Source organism: Rhinolophus sinicus, chromosome 4, assembly GCF_057876585.1.
Source record: "Rhinolophus sinicus isolate RSI-liver-muscle chromosome 4, RSI-T2T, whole genome shotgun sequence".
In the NCBI taxonomy this organism is placed as follows: Eukaryota; Metazoa; Chordata; class Mammalia; order Chiroptera; family Rhinolophidae; genus Rhinolophus; species Rhinolophus sinicus.
The window spans coordinates 57,582,507-57,596,928 of record NC_142504.1 but is presented as its reverse complement, the minus strand read 5'-3'; the positions used below and the strand labels follow the sequence as shown (position 1 = coordinate 57,596,928).

The 14,422-nt window shown below is 38.9% G+C and overlaps 1 protein-coding gene across 8 annotated transcripts in view; it reads right to left on the bottom strand.

The window, feature by feature from the left end:
• The window catches only part of HECW1 (HECT, C2 and WW domain containing E3 ubiquitin protein ligase 1), a 527,464-nt gene that overhangs the window by 22,868 nt on the left and 490,174 nt on the right, over positions 1 to 14,422 (bottom strand). For all 8 annotated transcript variants that reach the window (XM_088797859.1, XM_088797857.1, XM_088797858.1 and 5 more), the window contains 2 exons: positions 11,220 to 11,318; positions 10,536 to 10,665 (listed from right to left, as the gene is read on the bottom strand). In XM_088797859.1, the coding sequence (XP_088653985.1) occupies positions 10,536 to 10,665; positions 11,220 to 11,318 (229 nt within the window). The remainder of the gene's footprint in view (positions 1 to 10,535; positions 10,666 to 11,219; positions 11,319 to 14,422) is intronic.

Sequence of the window (14,422 nt, the reverse complement as noted above, 5' to 3'; positions counted from 1 at the left end):
GTGTTGGTGTTTGAAGATGGTAAGCTTCAATCATCTTAAATTCGCTTAAGGAGTTCACTTCACCATTCAATGCTATATATGACAAATGAGGCATCACAGTATATATATATATTATATATTATATATATATATTTGGCATTCACGGACACAGGTACCTAAACAAAAAAGCCCACAGAAGTATGGTTAGTTTTTCTTCCACAGACATATGATTGTTACTTCTTCTCCCATCACTTAGGTGATTAGTGCTAAATATAAAATATCGGCCAAGTATAACATACTAGTTGTGTCATGCTGGGTGGCATGCAGGGTCTCAGCTCCCGCTCCCCACAGAAGAATGCAGGATACGGTGAGGCCAAAATGGAACATCCCGGAGCCATAGATAGGGGTGTCATACCACTATAGTCTCGCTGGCGGCTGGGTTGGAGACACAGGAAGCAGGAGCCACACTATCCACAATCTGCCATCCACTTCTCTGCAATCTGCAACCCGCACTCCTCTGTGCTAACTGCAATCCGCGCTTGCCAGCCCAGCCACCATCTTCTTGCTAGCCCCCATTTTCTGCTAGTGTAGCCACAGCAGTTATATTAGTGGCCAATGGCTCACTGGTTACAGCTGACAGCCAACTAGTCACAGCTGACGGCCATCCAATCACAATTGATGGCCATTTACTACCTGAGCCTGGAAACTGCACTCCTGGCTCTGTCCCCACAAGTTGTCACCTGATATCCTTGAAACCTCTGGTTTTTAGCTGCTCAGTTAAAAACTTTATTTCCCAACCTCTCTTGCAGCTAGGTTTGTCATGTAAGTAAATTCTGTCCTTAAGGTGTAAGCAGGAGTGTTGTGTGACACTTTATGGGCCTCCTTAAAGGAAGCGTGTTCCTTTGTCCCGCTGCTTCAAGCACAGATATGATGGGTGGGTGCCATATGCATCTGGACCGTGAATACAGGTTTGTGTCATAGGGACTGCAGCCTTGGGTTGCCTGCCTCCAGACTTTTAAATAAGAAAAAAATAAATTTCTGTTAATTTCAGCAGGGTGATTTTGGGCTCCTTCACTAGTAGCTAAACCTAATACTAACTAACAACCAGGAAAAGCCGATATTGTCTTTCACCTGCATCTGTCTGCTCTCCACTATCTCATAACTTGCCAAAAGAAGGTCTGCAATTCAATTTTACAAAACCAAAGTCATTGTTTGGTGACCTTATTTAAAGAAAAAGAAGATCTGTTTAAACTTTAAACAAATATACATTACCCTAGATCTATGACACATCCTTGTTTTTATCACTGGGAACATTTTAAACTTTTCTCTGAGTTGTTCAGTACACACATGAAGGATTTCTCTTTTGTATTTTCAATGCTATCTTTTCCTCTAATTTTTTTTGTATTTAGTTATTTTCAATTTACTTCATTTTTTTGACTCTACAAATTCAACTTTTATTCGTTCAAAATTACACATGTATAGTATTTAAAACAGCAAACCTCCTTGCTGTGAGTTGCAGGGCTGTCTGTTACTTCACTTTTTGAGTAGATAGTATGTGTCCATGGAATAAAATTCAAGTGGTATAAAAAGCCATAAAATGAAGAGTAAGTTTTTCTCTGTGGGGACAGAGCCAGGAGTGCAGTTTCCAGGCTCTCGGCCTCACGTGGAAAGGTACTGGCTCAGGTAGTAAATGGCCATCAAATGTGATTGGATGGCCGTCAGCTGTGGCTAGTCGGCTGTCAGCTGTAACCAGTGAGCCATTGGCCACTAATATAACTGCTGTGGCTACGCTAGTAGCAAAAATGGGGGCTAGCAAGAAGATGGTGGCTGAGCTGGCAAGAGTGGATTGCAGTTAGGATGGTGGGTTGCGGACAGTGTGGATCCAGCCTCCAGTGAGACTATAGTGCCCCCAGCCAGGATATAGTAGTATGACTCCCCCATCTCTGGCTCCATGGGTGTTCCTTTTTGGCCTCACCACATCCTGCGTTCTTATGTGGGGAGCAGGAGCAGAGACCCTGCCAGACGCCCCGCATGACAAATGGCGCAGCGAGCAGGGTACGGTGCCGGCCAAAGCTCTCCGAAGGGCGATGGAGCAGTTTATGTGTATGAACACTCAGTCTTGGAAGACCAGGAGGAGCAGCTGCTAGAGAGATGGATCCCTGTGGAGGGGTGGAAAGACGTGGAGAGTTCGGCAACAAGCATAGGCAGGAGAAAGCGAAGGTCGTTACAGCCCTGTGGGCCAGGAAGTTCTTGCTGAGGCAGCCCAGATGCAGGACTTGTAGTCCCAGGAGGAAATGCTTGCTGAGTCCTCCTTGGGAGATGAGGGTGAGGTCAAGGTCATCCCTCACCCCCAGGATAGCCCTGGTGAATGACTATGGACTATGGGGAATTGCCTTCCATCCCTAATTTAATGGACGGCTTGACTGTTTGCTTGGGAACATACCATCACATAGTGGAGCTGGTGGATGTTTGCTTTTGTGTCTTGACTGGCCGCCATTGAGAATATGTAAGCACCTTGACTGTGAGACACTGTGGTTCTAGCACGGTGCCCTGAGAGGCCCTTGCTGTGTCCAGGAAGTCTGGCTGTGCCCAGAGAGAGTGGCGGTGCCCTGAGAGCCCTGGCTGAGTCCAGAAAGTCTGGCTGAGCCCAGAGAGAGTGGCAGTGCCCTGAGAGCCCTGGCTGAGTCCAGGAAGTCTGGCTGTGCCCAGAGAGAGTGGCAGTGCCCTGAGAAACCCTGGCTGTGTCTGCAGAGACTGGTGGTACCCTAAGAAGCCCAGGAAGTCTGGCTGTGCCCAGAAGGACTGGTGGTGCCCTGAGAAACCCTGGCTGTGTCCAGAAAGCCTGGCTGTGTTCAAGATATTGCATTCACCTCCAGGCTCCTTGCGAAAGACGCTTGTCACGTAGATTGTGAGGCGAGACCCTGTAGGGGTGGAGTGTGGCGACAGAGCCAGGAGTGCAGTTTCCAGGCTCTTGGCCTCATGTGGCAAGGTACTGGCTCAGGTAGTAAATGGCCATCAACTGTGATTGGATGGCCATCAGCTGTGGCTAGTTGGCCGTCAGCTGTAACCAGTGAGCCATTGGCCACTAATATAACTGCTGTGGCTACGGTAGTAGCAAAAATGGGGGCTAGCAAGAAGATGGTGGCTGAGCTGGCAAGAGTGGATTGCAGTTAGGAGGGTGGGCTGTGGACAGTGTGGATCCAGCCTCCAGTGAGACTATAGTGTCCCCAGTGAGGATATCGTAGTATGACTCCCCCATCTATGGCTCCTTTTTGGCCTTACCACATCCTGCGTTCTTATGTGGGGAGCGGGAACTGAGACCCCGCATGCCACCTCACTCGACACATGGCGCAGTGAGCAGGGTCTCCGGCATGACACCCTGCATGACACTCTCCCACCTCATATCTGCCATACAATCTCCCTATCTGGAGAAAGCTACCTTTACTTCCCTTCCAGGGAGATTCTATGTATAAACTAGGGAGTACATATATTTCATCTCTCTTTTCCCATAAATGATATTATATCATACCCACTGTTCTCCATCAAACATTTTTACTTGAAAATATATCTTGGCAATTTTTTCATACCAATTTAAACCTATCTTAGTCTTTGTTGTTGCTATAATACTTTATTGTTTATAATTTATATGTAAATTGATGGGCTGGGATATCTTACACTTTTTAATAGCCACACAACCCAGTGGTCCACCATTACAACGCGTGAGTGTATCATAATTTATTTAACCAATGCTCTACTGCTGGATATTTAGATTGTTTCAGATCTTTTGTTATTATCAACAATGCTGCAGTGAAGATCCTAATACATTAGTCATTTCAATTAGGTGTGAATACATCTGTATGGCAAATTCTTAGACATGGCTGATGAAAAAATGCAGATGCATTTAGAATGCATATGGATATCACAAAGATATCTTTCAAAGAGAGTAAACCAAACTTCTGTTTACTTCTACCTATAATGTACAGGAGTGCTTGTTTGGATACACCATCTCTAAAACAGAATGCTATTAAACTTTCTTTTTGAAAAAAATAACTTACGTATTCTTTTCAGTTACAGTTGACATTCCATATTATTTTATATTATTTCAAGTGTGCAGTGATCCCCTGATTAGTCTGGTACCCTCCTGGCACTATACATTGTTGTTGCAACATTACTGACTACATCTCTATTCTGTACTTTACATCCCCATGACTATTTTGTGATTACCAATTTGTACTTCTTAATCCCTTCATCTTTTCCACCCAGCTCCGTACCCTGATCCCATCTGGCAACCATCAGTTTATTCTCTGTATCTGTGCATCAGTATCTGGTTTTTTGCTGTTGTTGTTATTTTCTTTAGATTCTGCATATAAGTGAGATCATATGATATTTGTCTTTCCTAGTCTGACTTATTTTATTTAGCATAATACCCTCTAGGACATGTGTGTTGTCACAAATGGTAAGATTTCATTCTTTTTTATGGCAGAGTAATACTTCATTGTATATATGGACCATGTCTTCTTTATCCAATTGTCTATTGATGGGCACTTAGGTTGCTTACGTATCTTGGCTATTGTAAATAGTGCTGCAGTAAACATAAGAGTGCATATACCTTCTCCAATTAGTGTTTTGGATTTCTTTGTATAAATACCCACAAGCGGAATTGCTGGGTCACAAGGTAGTTCTATTTTTAATTTTCAGAGGGACCTCCAAATCGTTTTCCATAGTGTTTGCACCAATTTGCAATCCCACTAACAGAGCACAAGGTTTCCCATTTCTCCACATCCTCCCCAACACTTGTTATTTGTTGATTTACTGATGATGGCCATTCTGAAAGTGTGAGTTGATATCTCATTGTGGTTATAATTTGTATTCTCTGATGATTAGTAACATTGAGAATCTTTTCATATTTCTATTGGCCATCTATATATCTTATTTAGAGAAATGTCTATTCAGGTCCCCTGCCCATTTTAAATCAGATTGTTTGATATTTTGGTGTTGAGTTGTATGAGTTCTTTATAAATTTTGGATGTTAACCCATATCAGATGTATCATTGCTGAATATTCTCTCCCATTCAGTAAGCTTTCTTTTTGTTTTGCCGGTGGTTTCCTTTGCTGTACAAAAAGTTTTAGTTTGATGTATTCTCATTTGCTTATTTTTTTCTTTTGTTTCCCTATCTGAGGAGATAGGTCAGAAAAAATGTCACTAAGAACAATCAATGTCAGCGAGTTTACTGCCTATGTTTTCTTATAGGAGTTTTATGGTTTTGGGTCTTACATTTAAGTCTTTAATCAATTTTGAGTTTATTCTTTTATATGGTGTAAGAAAGTGGTCCAGTTTCATTTCTTTGCATGTATCTGTCCAGTTTTCCCAATGCCATTTATTGAATAAACTGTCCTTATCCCACTGTATGTTCTTGCCTCCTTTGTCATAGATTAAATGACCATATAGGCAAAGTCATTTCTGAGGTCTCCACTTTGTTCTATTGATCTATGTGTCTGTTTTTATGCCAGTACCATACAGTTTTGATTACTATGACCTTGTAGTATAGTTTGATTTCAGGTAGCATAATACCTCCAATTTTGTTTTTTAAGATTGCTTTGGCTATTCAGGATATTTTGTTCCATATAAATTTTTCAGATTATTTTTTCTAGTTCTGTGAAAAATGGCATTGGTATTTTGATAGGGATTGCACTGAATCTATAGATTGCTTTGGGTATGGACACTTTAACAACATTAATTCTTCCTATCCATGAACATGATATTTGCTTCCATTTATTTGTATCTTCTTCAATTTTTTTCTTCAGTGTCTTATAGTTTTCTGAATACAGGTCTTTTACCTCCTTGGTTAAGTTTATTTCTAGCTTTTTTTGTTTGTTTTTGATGCAATTGTAAATGTGATTGTTTTCTTAATTTCTCTTTCTGACAGTGCATTATTGGTGTATAAAAAGTCAAACAATTTCTGAATATTAATTTTGTATCCTGCTACTTTACTGAATTCGTTTATCAGTTCTAATAGGTTTTCTTTTCTTTTCTTTTTTTTTTTTTGGTGGAATCTTTAGGGTTCTCTCTATATAGTATCATGTCATTGGCAAATAATGACAGTTTTACTTCTTCCTTTCCCATTTGGATGCCTTTTATTTCTTTTTCTTGTCTGATTGCTGTGGCTAAAATACTACTAAACTTTCTGATTCTTGATATCCTTATGAAGGAAATGGTGTTGCACAATTGCTTTAATTTACATTTTAGAAATTGTAAATGAAGTGCTATATTTTTTCATATTTTCTTTTCTGAGAATTATCTGTTTATGTTCTTTGCCAATTTTCTATTGTGTTGTTGATAATTTCTTATTGCTTTGTAGGATTTCTTCCTATATTAAAAGAAATAGCATTTTGTCTGTGTTACACATTGTAATATATTAAATATTATACCTCTTTTTCTTTGTTTATGTTGTATTTTTGCCATGCAGAATTTGAGAAATAATTTTAGTTGACTATGTCAATCTTTTCTTTTATGACTTTGAAGGTCTGTGTCACATCTACTGCAGCATTCCTTTTTAAAAACTTTTAAAAAAAATTATCTTGTATTTTTCTTTCCATGTTTGTTTTACACTTAGCTTTCTGATCCCAGTGGAGTTTATTTTAGTGTAATGAGGTAGGCTAGGGTCCTAAATTAAAATAAATAAATAAATAAATAAATAAATAAATAAATAAATAAATAAGATAGCTACGTAGTTGTCTTAATACAGTTTTGTAAGAAATCGTGATTATTTTACAAAATGTACCCTTCGTTACAGAGCAAATGTAAAAGATGGGATAAAAGTAGTCATGCACCAGGAATAGCATGTTTTACACATTCATCTAGTATATTACAGGACAGGTAAGTGAATCATATATTCCTTTTTTTTAAATTAGTTTCAGGTGTATAGAACAATGTAAGAATTAGACATTTCACCCCTCACAAAGTGATAAACTCCCTCCCCCAATTTATTGCCCCTCTGACATCATATATATCTATTACAATACCATTGACTCTATTGTGTATTCTGAGCTCTGTATCCCATGACTATATATATATTAAATTATAGTTGACACAAAATACTATTTAAGAAATCCCAAAAGCTTATGGTATGTGGGAATTTGTAATAGGGTTTGTCATGTGGGGTGGCCTGCAGGGTCTCTGCTCCCGCTCCGCACATAAGAATGCGGGACATGGTGAGGCCAAAAAGGAACACCCACAAAACTATTGTCTGTGTCTATAGTTTAGTGGTTACCAGACGGTAAGGGGGGTGGGGAGTGGGAGATGAGGGTAAGGGGAATCAAATATATGGTGATGGAAGGAGAACTGACTCTGGGTGGTGAAATCACAATGGGATTTATAGACGATGTAATACAGAATTGTACACCACAAATCTATGTAATTTCACTAACAATTGTCACCCCAATAAATTAAAAAAAAAAAAGGAACACCCACGGAGCCATAGATACGGGAGTCATACCACTATACTCTCGCTGGCGACTGGGTTGGAGACACAGGAAGCAGGAGCCACACTATCCGCAACCCACCATCCACTTGTCTCTGCCAAACAGTCTCACTTGCTAGCTGCAATCCATCTCTCTGCAATCTGCAATCCATACTCCGCCACTTGCCAGCTCAGCCACTATCTTCTTGCTAGTCCCCATTTTTTGCTAGCGTAGCCATGGCAGTTATATTACTGGCCAATGGCTCACTGGTTACAGCTCACAGCCAACTAGCCACAGCTGATGGCCATCCAATCACAGTTGATGGCCATTTACTACCTGAGCCAGTACCTTTCCACGTGAGGCCGAGAGCCTGGAAACTGCACTTCTGGCTCTGTCCCCACGGGTTATTTTGAAAATTAAATTGAGATACATTATAAGTACCTTGCATGAATGTGGATAGTGTGCTGAGTCTATGGGTAAGAGTTACCCACTTAACTTTGCAGACCACTCAGCACTGACACCTCAAACAAGATACTTGGACAGGTCCTGGAGAACACCAGTATTCTGTTGCATTTCTTTTGTATAAACATACCTCTGAAGAATAGTGTCTTACATATTTGAGAAAAAATTATTTTTTCTTACAACTATAGAAAGCACATTTAAATATGTTCATTAAATATGTCTACATTTGTGCAAGGTACTTATAAAGTATCTCAATTTAATTCTCAAAATAACCCTATTACAAATTCCCACATAATAAGCTTTTGGGATCTCTTGTAAATGATGTTCTCAAAACCTTAATTGTTAAATCTGCTCAGCCTATGGTTAAACTGATAAAACTGTAACCCAGAAGATTCAATGTTACATAAATGCTAGTGAAAAACAAATGGGAAGCTTTGTCTTATTAAATAGTATTAAAATATATGCATTTTGGAGTAAATATCTAGATGCTAGTTATAAAAGGAAATATGTTTGTAGTTTCACAGATAATAGAAATACTTTGTATTAACATATGTATTGCACACTTTACAAAAATGCTTTCTGATCCATTATCACACTTGATTTTCAAAAAACGTCTATAAAGTAATCCAATTAAAAAATAAGCAGAGGACCTGAGTAGACATTTCTCCAAGTAAGACGTACAGATGGCCAACAGACATATGAAAAGATGCTCAACATCATTAATCATCAGAGAAATGCAAATCAAAACCACAATGAGATATTACCTCACGCCTGTCAGAGTGACTTTTATCAGTAAATCAATAAGCAACAAGTGTTGGCCAGGATGCAGAGAAAAGGGAATACTTGCATTCTGTAGGTGGAATTGCACACTGATGCAGCCACTATGGAAAATGATTTGGAGGTTTCTTAAAAAGTTAAAAATAGAACTACCTTATGACTCAGCAATTCGACTGTGGGTATTTATCCGAAGAAATACAAAACACTAATTTGAAAAGATATGTGTACTCCTATGTTGCCTGCAGCTTTATTCACAATAGCCACAATTTGGAAACAACCAAATTGTTCATTAATAGACAATTGGGTAAAGAAGATGTGGTAATATATGCAATCAATTATTACAGTGCCATAAAAAATGAAATCTTATTATTTGCGATAACATGAATGGACCTAGAAAGTATTATGCTAACCAAAATAAGTCAAACTAAGAAAGACAAATACCATATAATCTCACTCATATTTGGAATCTAAAAAACAAAATAAACAAAACAGAAACAGACTCATAGATACAGAGAACAAACTTATGGTTGCCAGAGGGGAAGGATGTTGGGGTTTGGGTAAAAAAGGGGAAGGGATCAAAAGCTACAAATTGATAATTACAAAATAGTCATGGGGATGTAAAGTACAGTGTGGGGACAGAACCCCAAAAAGCAGTTTCCAGGCTCTCGGCCTCTCATAGAAAGCTGCTGGCCTAGGTAGTAAATGGCCATCAACTGTGATTGGGTGGCCATCAGCTGTGGCTAGTTGGCCGTCAGCTGTAACCAGTGAGCCATTGGCCACTAATATAACTGCTGTGGCTACGCTAGCAGAAAAATGGGGGCTAGCAAGAAGATGGTGGCTGAGCTAGCAAGAGCGGATTGCAGAGGCGGATGCCGCCAGCGAGAGTATAGTGGTATGACTCCCCTATCTATGGCTCCGTGGGTGTTCCTGTTTGGCCTCACCATGTCCTGCGTTCTTATGTGGGGAGCGGGAGCGGAGACCCCCCCTGATACCCTGCATGACATACAGCATAGGAAATATAGTCAATAATATTGTAATAACTATGTATAGTGCCAGCTGGGTACTAGACTAATTGGGGGATCACTTCGCAAATTATATAAATGTCTAACCACTAACTGCACACCTGAAACTAATATAAAATAATATTTAATGTTAATTGTAATTGAAAAAAAAACCTGTAAAGTAGTTCCATGTCATAACAAGAAAAAGAAGGAAGATGATATGGGCAGCCTTATTAAAGGAAGTGGTGTTCAAAGAATTATAGTTTCGATGAGATTTCTTGTTTTCTAGTTTAAAAACAAAATCCCATTACTATATGCTCCAGCAATCTCACTTCTGGGTATATATCCAAAAGAATTGAAAACAGGAACTCAAATAGATATCTGTACACCTGTGTTCATAGCAGCATTATTCACAGTAGCCAAAAGGTAGAAGCAACCCAAGTGTCCATCAACAGAGGAGTGGATAAACAAAACGTTGTATATACATACAGTGCCCTAAAAAGAAGAAAATACTGTCACACGGTATAATATGCATGAACCTTGAGGACATTATGCCAAGTAAAATGAACTAGTCACATAAACAAAAATACTGTATGATCCCACTTATATGAGGTACATAGTATAGCCAAATTCATAGAAAGAGACAGTAGAATGGTGATTGAAAGGGGCTGGAAAGAGGGAGTTATTATTTAATGGGTATAATTTCAGTTTGCAAGATGAAAAAAATTCTGGAAATTGGTTGCACAACAATACTAAACTATATACTTAAAAGTTGTTAAAATGGTAAATTTTGTTATGTTAATTTTCCACAATAAGAAAGCAAAATCTTTTTTCCAAGCCCCATGTCTCACAAACCTGTCCAAAAACCTCTTCGTTAACGGTGAAAGTAAGGTCTAAGATATCTGTGATGTTGTTGTCCTTCATCCATTGCAAGCTCTGGTGGAATTCCTCATCCAAATATTCCAGGTCACTCAAATCACAGGGCCTGGGTCCATTTAAAGGGAGAAAGGTTAAAGAAATGGCTGCCCACACCTCATTCCAAAATGTTGTTATACCGCTACTGGCTAAAACAATATAGACTTACTCTAACAATTTGATACTTTTGAACATATTGATTAATCTTTTACTATTTCAAAAAAGAAAATACTAAAATATCTGCAATAATAAACATGAAATAATTATTGACTCATGAGCTCTCCATCGCAATTGGAGAAAAGTATCGTTTTAAAACAACTAAGTTTCAGACAAATCAATTCTACTTAGTAGTTTAATGAAATGCTTGTAATATTACTATAATTGTTTATATAAACTAATTCATAACCATTATATGACATTATAACAGTCTTCCCCTATGCTTACATAAAATCTCCAAATGCCTTTTTATTGTAATATCTAAGCATTCAGAAAAGTAAACCACCATAAACCTAATAGGAGTAGTTAGTCAAAACAGGGACAAAAGAGCCAGAGGTAAGTAGGGATACCCAACACCTGTTAACCTGCATTTGGGGCCAGATGGATCGTGGCTTACAATACACTTACAATCTCAGGAGTGCCTTATAGAAGGGCCTTGTGAAGAAGGCGTCAAGAAGGTACTGATGTATCAGAGCCAGGCCTAGGATACGACCGCTAAACCTGAACCTGGAACACAGACAAGGCAGAGAAGGACTGGTAGAAATTTACATTGTTAAATATGTTCATTTTTATTTCTATTTGATATGTTTCTTTATAATACTCATCTTAAGTCACCTAAGGTATTTGACAATTGATGACAAAAGGGAGGCACCCAGTCTCCTCCTTATTCTTTACCAAAAATGCCTATGTACTTGGTATGTACTAAGGGAACCCTTCTCTCCCCGAAGTACCTGAACAGAGTCATTTTGTAAGGATCCTCTTCTCAGACCTGAGAGTATAAGGAGCCAAGAGGAGAAAAGCACTGGTGAAAGGGAATTTTGGAACCCTAGATAAAGAGCCCACATGGAACTTGAGGAGCACTTGAACCCAAGGACATAGAAAGTTTTCTGGACTGTGCATTCTTACCTATTCAAATGGTCCAGAGGGTTAATGTGTGCCTGATGCTATGCTGGGAAGTGGAAGATTTTAGTATGAAACACATATGGCAGTAGGGCTCACAGTCAGTGGGGAGATTTACATGGGATCACATTGTGGTAAGCAGTAAGCTGAGCCTACGTTGCTATTAATATTGCCAGGCCAACCACATACAAAGAACAAGGTCTCTGCTGGAAAGGATTCGTCATGTAGAGGTGGCCACATCCAGATATAAGGGCATTTACTGACTTAAATCCTTGTTGGGGCAAATAGCTTCCAGGAATTTTTGCTGATAACCTTCTTAGCTGAATGTGGAGGCTTCCTGGAGCTTAATGCCATCATTGCCCTGTTCCTAAACAGCTTCTTGTCTGCCTGGTCTAGCCCACTGCTTTCTCCACCACGTCAGCCTTGCCTAACTCCTGGCACCTACCTCCATAATTGGGGTCTCCCTGGTTTCTTCCCTTCTAACTAGATTTTCACCTAAGCATAGACTTAGTTGTGACTTTTGTCAGATCCTCCCAGTTGGAATTCCCAACTAACCCATCTCCACTACTTTTCATGAGGGTTTTTAGACTCAAAAGATTTCCTATTCTATGCTGCTATAAACATTGTTAAAATGGATAGATTATCTGATTCTGTAGAATAAGTGTAATTATAAACAATACTTGAAATTGTCATGTTTGAAGTAGTAGACTATTCTTTTTGCATGGAATAACACACAACTATTATTGAGTCTGAAGGGACTACAGGTAAATAGAACTTCAGGTGCTATGGGGCAGAGTAGATGAGGAGGCTTATAGGATAATCAAATGTCTTAGAGTCCTCGAGGCCAGGGTGCTCTTTCCTGACCACCCCAATAACTGACTGGTCTCCAACATGGTATTCACAACCCTGTGTATAAAACACCAGTACAGGCTTACCCACTCTAACTGGACTGACTCTAAGGCTTTACAGCGATGCTTCTAACATGATGGTGGGTTGTGGCCATCCAGGTAGAGATGTCTGAGACCACCCAGAGCAGAAGAGAGCAAATGTCAACACAGAGGTGCCGGGCCAAGTATTAGCCTCACTTAGAGGTGGTCCCGGAACCCCTAGTACAGAGAAAAGGTAATATTGGCTGGCAGTGAGTATCCTCATGTATGAAGTTGATGAAAATATTACATGAGAATATTATTTTTAGCTCAATGTTAAAAATGGAATACCTCAATGAATTGTAAATTTTCTAGCAAAATATAAATTATTCAAATCTATTCAAGAAGAAGTAAACCAGAAAACTTTAGGAAAAAGGACTATATTCAAAATTAAGGCTGGGATTGGATATGTGTGTGTACACACACACACACACACACACACACACATACACACACACACACATACACATGTTTAAATACATGTTCTTTTAAGCCTTTACTGGACAGAAAGCCCTTCTGCTTTTTAAGTAGTTTCAGAAATTAGAAAAGGGTAGATAACTTCTTAATTCATCATTATGAGCTATCATAACCACAAAATGGAATCTAGAAAAGAGTAAAAGAAAGAAAACTAAAGACATCTTACTCATACATTTTAAAAAATCATTAAAAAAATCCCACAATATACTCTTATCAATCCATTCTCTAAACAATGCAAGATGATTAAGGATGTTTAATTTTAGGAAACTAAGAACAGTTTAATATTAGGCATCCTATGATTAAAAGTAATTATAAGCTCAAAAGACAAAAATTATATTACTTTTTTTTTGGTTAGAAGATGAAAAGTTACTTGATAATATCCACCATCAATTTCTAAAGAAAAAAATGTTTGTGGTAAACCAGGAATAGAAGAATGCTTCCTTAACATAATAAAGAATGTTTATCTCAGCATCACATTTAACAGTAAAAATATAGACGGATGCTGAGTTATCACCACCCTTCACAATATTCCATCAGTTCTAGTCATTGCAATTAATTATAAGTGAAAAATTGGAAACAGGTTTGAAATATCTTTTACTGAATGCCCATTGAGCCAACTCATGTTATTTACATTATCTCATTGATCCTCACAACAACTCTATTTTATAATTATGACTATCTTTATTTCACAAAGAAATTCCATTAAGAAATCAAGGGCCAATAATTAGCCCTGGGCAAGTAGTATAGTGAGGACACCAACCCATACTTGCCTGATAATTGACCAGGCCTTTTCCTTTGTGTCTGTTTTGAGAAGCTGAACAGTAGAGAGTTTAATCCACTTGTCTGGGGACCAAGTTGTGTGTATACCTTGCGCAAGGACTTAACCACCTATTCTCTGTTTCCTCTTCTGGAAAACAGTCTTTAAATGATGGCTATTATTGCTATTATTACTTAATGTTGACTTCTAACATCTCCTTGTGCGATTGAGAAACATTTTGGTTCAAGTAAACTTCAACTAGCTTCAGCTAATGGGAAAATTCATTATAAGGTCCTGGTGGTGTCTGATGGAACCCAGGGTCAAAAATGTAGTCAGGCATCAGGAACATGAAGGACCTGAGTGGCTTCACCCTCCCTTATCCTTGTCTCTTCTCTGTGAACATCTGCTTTTTTTCCTCCCTCTCACTGTCTACACTTCCCATGTTTTAAATCCTGGAGTTTAAGTATCTAGAGAGACCAACTTAACTCTCTTCGACCTAGGCCCAGATTTCCAGCATGAGTCCCTAATTATACCAACTCAGGATGGATGCC